Consider the following 6007-nt stretch of genomic DNA (forward strand, 5'->3'; position numbering starts at 1 on the left):
TGGTATGGACTCGAAAATTTTCTTTCTCAAACTTTAGATAGAATAGATCTTGCCCCCTGCAGCAGGCATATTCAACATTAGTCCAGAAGGGCTTCTGAAATCCAAATTATGCGATCTAACAGTGTTGGACCCAAAACAACGGCGTTGGCTGCTTTTCGCTTGAGCTAACCTGAAAATCAATCTGTCACTGAGTTCTTTTTGTTAACAAGTTTCCACAGAGATGTTAACTACTCGGCGAACCCAACATTGGTAATAGTTTTAATTATCATCAAGCATCAAATATATTATCTCAATACTCTGACTCTATCTACAAAAGTGAAACTTTGAGTGTGGCAGAGACAGGAGAGAGAGATGGAGGATCTGAATTGAGAAGTTTGAGCTTTACTTTACCTTATAATAGATGCCATTCTGTGTTTCAAATCCACGGAAAGCATGCCTGTCTGCCTTTGCCTGATATACTTCTCTCTCCCTTCTCTTCCTCTGCAGATACATCACTTCTCCATGGGCCGGCCCCCTGAAAAAGATAGGTCAATGGGCCTACCATCTCTGACTACCTACCACTATATCAAATTCAAACAATGGGTAGTCTATACGTACATACTCAGTACATGTAGAGAAACATTTTGGCTGGTCTTCCAATGGTATCACTTTTATAATCTTGAGTTTCATGAAAAATAGTATCTAATGGGAAATGATAGAGTGACTTAGAAATTCGTACTTAGAGGGTGACATATTTCCTCATTTAGAAACAAAAGCGGTCCCCACCGTAGTCAAACTTTGAAAAACTCTTGTCTTTTAGTGATTTCACATCAGCTGGGCATTTTAATTTTGGGCACTCTAGCATCTCCCATATAGTATTTCCGATCCAACGTTCTACTAAAACCATGTAGAGTTGTAAAATATGTATAGACCTGGCAAGATGTGCATTTTGCAAATAAGTCGTACTTGTTGATCTAAATAATGATCAGCTTTGAAATTCTGAAATACACTTTTAGACATCATCAGTACTGATTAGGACAAATGTCACTCGAATACAATACCTATTAAGGAATTTAGTTATGCCTTCTTTGTCTTATGATAATACAAATTAAGGTGTTACCAACCTTATACACATATATAGCAACCACAAACAAATACCCTTCATATTTTTCCTCTCTCTCTCTTACTTTATATCTCTAGATTCATTTGTTAACAACAATTAATTCTTATCTAAAAATTCTGCCAAATATAGCACTAGTTCATGTTCCCAACCCTAACCCACCTTCCAAATTAAAAATACATTTGAATATCTTTTCTCAAACTAGTCCTCAATTCCTGGCCACCCTTACATCATTTTGCCTGTCATTTGTTAATTAGGTCACCTTCTTCCTATGCTTCTCCTTGTTAGCTAGGGTTTCTTCTTGTCTTCTCTAAGTTAGTGCTTGATCATTTGATTCTTGGGATTCTCTCTTTCACCCTTGCTAACATACATTAGTAGTAGAAAGAGATAGAGAGAGAGAGAGAGAGAGAAAGTAAGAACTAATTCACTTAATTCATTAGTTCTTTCTTTCTCTCTCACTACCTATAACTTCCTCCAAAAGTTGGTGTCCAAAAATCTGTTGCAGCTTCATTAGTAATTGGGAAGATGTTTGAAAGTGGCACCAAACACAACCCAAGGCTTCTTAAATCTTTTTCTTTTCCTTGGGCTTCCTTAATTTTGTTAGAAATCTGCAAATATCCAATATAATATTTAATTAATAATTATTTTTTTAGTATTTTTTTCTAAATCAAAATCTCACTAAATTATTAAATTATGTAAAATAAAAAAATAAATAACAGTTTCTTATGTATATACAATATACCTGATGATTGTGTTGCATGTGAACCCCATTTTTAAGATATGGGGTACTTAAAACCTGATTTTATGTAAAGAAAAACATGAATTAATTAATTAGTATTTAAACATATAAGTATGATTTTATGCTACAATTATAGTTAATTATTTATAATTAAATTATAAACTTACACTGACTTGTTCATGGAGGAACTTGATGTACTCAATCGCTTCGAATAGAACCGATGCAGTATCCGTCTAAAACAAAGAATATAATTCGATTATAAAAAAAGTTATTATCTATTCGAACTGAATCCGAATTTAAACATAATTTTGGTATTATTTGAGTATATACTGTTTCCTAAAGTAAAGAATTTTTTTGGCTCCTCACCTTTCCAAAGGGTGAAACCAATTGTTGAAGTGCAGTGATTCGATCTCCTAATTTTTCTTTCCGAACCTAATAATCATAAAAAATGCAAGTTCTTATTTAAAAATGTCTTAAAATTAAAGAAGAATTAAATAAACTCTGAAAAAGTTGTTTCAATTAATCTATTTCGAACATACCTTAAAAGTGGGTAATGGCGATGGAGTTTCAATTCTAGGCCGTTTAAATGTTGGTTCACTAATATTTTTCTTCGCCATTGAATTCGAATCACGAACTCCTTCAACTTTGCGCTAAAAAAAATGAGTGAAATTTGTCGTATTAAGACATTAATCATTTCGAGTTTTAACACTAGGAAACATTCGAAAAAAGTAGAATTAGTGAGGATGTTGAATAATTACTTCTTGATAGACAATTTGTAACCTAACTCTACCTTTACCAATACTACGAAAATTTATGTATACAAGATTATAATTTTGTTTTGCTATAGTAGTAGAGAAATATTACCTTAGGAACTAGGGTATTGCAATTAGGTTTATCTTCCAAAGTTGACTGTAGAAATTGAGCTTGTTGAGAAGGAAAGAAGCTCGATGGACCATTATCCATGGCAGAAGCAGATGCATTCCAAAAAGGAGTACTTGCTTGTTGCTGTTTTGGAAGTGAACTAGTACAGGTTGTATTCGACGAAAAGTCGTTATTGTTCATGAAATAATTCGTTAAACTAGGAGGATAATTCAAGTTCGGATTATCATTAGTCGATTGTTGAGGTTGACGATGATCAGACTCAAATAAACCTTGCAATAACGTCGAATTAGGGTACCCATATAATGCGGAATCCATCGAAAAACTTGTCATTAGTCCTTCACTTGAACAAGAATTTTGATCTAAAGCCGAATAATTTTTTGAACTCCAATCCTTCATAACTTGATCATGAAGTCTTCTATTACCTTGAAGATCATTATTACTAATCATAAGAATAAGAAAAAGAAAAAGAAAATGATTTTGTTAGATTTCATGATCTAAAGTTTTTGTTTTTATTTTTGAAAATAACTTATAAAGTAAAGTTAGATATGATTATAAAGAACCCACCTTATAAAATTTTGGTTCCAATCAAGTGAAGTTGGAGAAGATGATGAAAGATCAAAACCCATCATTTGTAAGGTAGAATCCATGAAGTTGTTGTTTCTAGTTCCACCATCTCCGACCGAATCGGTTTCTTGATTATAAACATTAATGGATGAGTTACCAGAAAGTGAAGTGGCCGTTGTCGTCGATTCATCCGATGATCTTGTAGTTTTCATCTCAGATATATCATTAGTAGTACTTGTAGTAGTAGTAGTACTCCATCCATAGAAGTTTCCACCATGAATATCAATTGAAGGTGTTGAATAAGGCAAAGATTTAAAACCCATATTTCTCTCAGCTGAATTCCACAAATTCCCACTGCAAATCCCACTAACAAACTCATCTGCCATGATTATATAATCACTAGAGCAAAGCAAACCTCTCTGTCTAGTTTTATTGGTGTTTGGGTTTGTGTTTTTTGTTTGATGTATCCTCTTCTTTCTCTCTCTCTCTCTCTAGGGTTTGATGAAGCTTTGTAGTGAAAGTTATAGTCTACCCATCCACCTATATTTATAAGAGACATTTTGGTTTTGTTAGGATGGTAGAAATAACATGAATATATCTACCCGGTTGACATTTTGTTTTATTGTTCTTGACAAGTATGGTTAAGACAAATTTAAAAAAGTAAAAGACTTTTATTTTATAAGATTTAATTTCTCTAACTCAAATTAGTTTTTTAATTGAACTTTTGTTATTGTTTGCCGTATAAGTAAAAAAGAAGTTAATGGAATAAAAAAAAGTGAGGAGTTCAATTTTCCAAGTACAAACTTGTCAAAAGGGATAGTGATTATGACGTTAATACTATACTTGACTCTCTGTTACTTGTGACATATTCGGTAAGCGTCACTATGCCGCTCAGAATTGTTTTTTATTGTTGGCCTGTAATTAGATATATAATTGTTGATTAGCTTAACTAAGCTCTCCACATAAAACATTAACTACCCTAACTTACTAGCACACACTAAAAAATGGACAAACTTCACGTAATAAGGTATATACATAATGGAAGGACTTGATGTACAAGAAATACAAAAACATCACTAAATATCTTCTCGTGATTCTTTCTTGCGCGACACTCTAAACGAGTCCAATCGATTCACAGTCATTTGATGGGCACTTAGTACAGATGTATTTGTAGACATTTTTCTTCCTACTATATTTCAGAGACACCATATTTATTAGGTTAAGTCATTATAAAATCATGGCTCAGTCTTTGAGCGTTCTTCCAAGTAACACAATTGCACTCACTAGCCACCCAAGTGGGTGAGGCTAACAAGAAGATGATACAATTTTGAGGTTCAAATGATGAAACCTTGCCCTATATGGAAATTACCAAATATTGATAATTGTTCTTCTGGATCAAACAAAAAGTGGTATGATCGGTCCAAACAAGACAAATTGTTGACCTTCCTGCTAATATTATGTATAACATATGTCATGTTGGATTATTCGGTTATTTCCTGTCGAGCCAAATAGTATTTTTGTTCTTAAATATATGACCAATGGCATTTATTTTATTTAATGCCATATAAAAAACGATTAGCAATGTTTACTATATCTAATACTACCATAGAAGTGAAAACATAAATTTTTATATTTTTGAATGATCATTTAAATAAATATTAACATGGGGAATATAGTTGAGACTACAATTTGGATTTGGCTAAATCCATCGAAATCATTCAAGGTCACAAGTAATTGTCTTTCTATCATTCGGTTGACCAAATTTGTGTTTTTCTTTCATTTGTTTTATTGAGTGAGTGAGTCAAATTTGATCCAATAATGATGGATCACATTGACATTTTTTACTATCACTAGTCAAGCAGCCAAGATTTCTCTTAAATTTTTGGAGGCATTTTTTGTGTTATTTAGTATAGGTTAAATCTATCAAAATAACTTTACTTTCTACTGACATTAGACTAGCCATCCTTAACTTTGGATCTTGAATCCGCCCTTGAGGAATGAATTTAAATTCTGCGAGAAGTTTGCATTCTGACGAGTCAATAATCACGATCCAGACAAAATAAAAAGATTATTAGGATCAAATACTACCTTATTCGAAACAGCCCTGAGTAATTTTTTGAGGAATCACACATTGTCCAAACTGTAAATCAAAACTAAAGTCTTGTATTTGTTGAGACTTTGTCCGTGCAGGCGTACTTACACTGGTATAAAAAATGGTGTTGATAGATCTCTATTGGATTTTAATGCATCCAAAAATGTTTTCATCTAGGAGTTTTAAAGGTGCAAAATTTGGTTGACCCTAACTAAGTTAATTAACAAGAATATTAAAAAAAAAAGTGTTAGGTCATTTCCATGACCTGGGGTTTATTTTCTTGATATAGGTCACAAGATCATTAGTTACTATCAAGACATTCTCTTTGATCACTATCAGTATCTAAACTTTACAAGGACAACCAGGGTTGACGGTTTCAACAAAAAAAAGGCTAGGATTAACAAATTAACACATCTCAATGGATTAACAAACAGCTTTTCAAAATATGTGTTATTTAGAGTATTTGCAACACTTGTCAAATAGCTACTACTGTATTTTTTGTTGTTGAAGGAAATGGCCACTATTTTTATGCAATAGTTCTTTGACATGTTGGTTCTTTAATTTTCGATGTGCATGTCAAGATTGTGTTATAGTCCCCCATTTTTTGGTGTAGCGGTTGGACATCCCTCTT

The 6007-nt window shown here is 32.7% G+C and overlaps 1 protein-coding gene across 2 annotated transcripts; it reads right to left on the bottom strand.

Moving 5' to 3' along the window:
- Positions 1 to 1043: 1043 nt before the first annotated feature.
- Positions 1044 to 3825, bottom strand: LOC147552133 (transcription factor bHLH112-like). 2 transcript variants are annotated; one of them, XM_086671822.1, is made up of 7 exons: positions 3285 to 3825; positions 2703 to 3159; positions 2378 to 2488; positions 2205 to 2270; positions 2006 to 2071; positions 1842 to 1895; positions 1044 to 1707 (listed from the first exon to the last, which is right to left on the bottom strand). In XM_086671822.1, the coding sequence occupies exons 1-7, from the start codon at positions 3668 to 3670 to the stop codon at positions 1558 to 1560; spliced, it is 1290 nt and encodes a 429-aa protein (XP_086527948.1). In that variant the 5' UTR covers positions 3671 to 3825; the 3' UTR covers positions 1044 to 1557. The 2 variants fall into 2 exon arrangements, with proteins under 2 accessions (XP_086527948.1, XP_086527949.1); XM_086671823.1 differs by having other exon boundaries at positions 2012 to 2071; positions 3285 to 3802.
- Positions 3826 to 6007: the final 2182 nt, after the last annotated feature.

This window comes from Eschscholzia californica, unplaced genomic scaffold (genome assembly GCF_041429995.1).
Source record: "Eschscholzia californica isolate CP2 unplaced genomic scaffold, dmEscCali1.0.p SCAF_3, whole genome shotgun sequence".
Taxonomy (NCBI): domain Eukaryota; kingdom Viridiplantae; phylum Streptophyta; class Magnoliopsida; order Ranunculales; family Papaveraceae; genus Eschscholzia; species Eschscholzia californica.

What these genes read in the sequence shown, in the direction of transcription:
- LOC147552133 (XM_086671822.1), bottom strand. Translation starts at nt 3,670, where the DNA reads ATGGCAGATGAGTTTGTTAGTGGGATTTGCAGTGGGAATTTGTGGAAT. An exon ending in TGGAACCAAAATTTTATAAG is followed by an intron (nt 3,160 to 3,284) that starts GTGGGTTCTTTA and finishes TCTTATGATTAG; the next exon opens with TAATAATGATCTTCAAGGTA. An exon ending in GCAATACCCTAGTTCCTAAG is followed by an intron (nt 2,489 to 2,702) that starts GTAATATTTCTC and finishes CATTTTTTTTAG; the next exon opens with CGCAAAGTTGAAGGAGTTCG.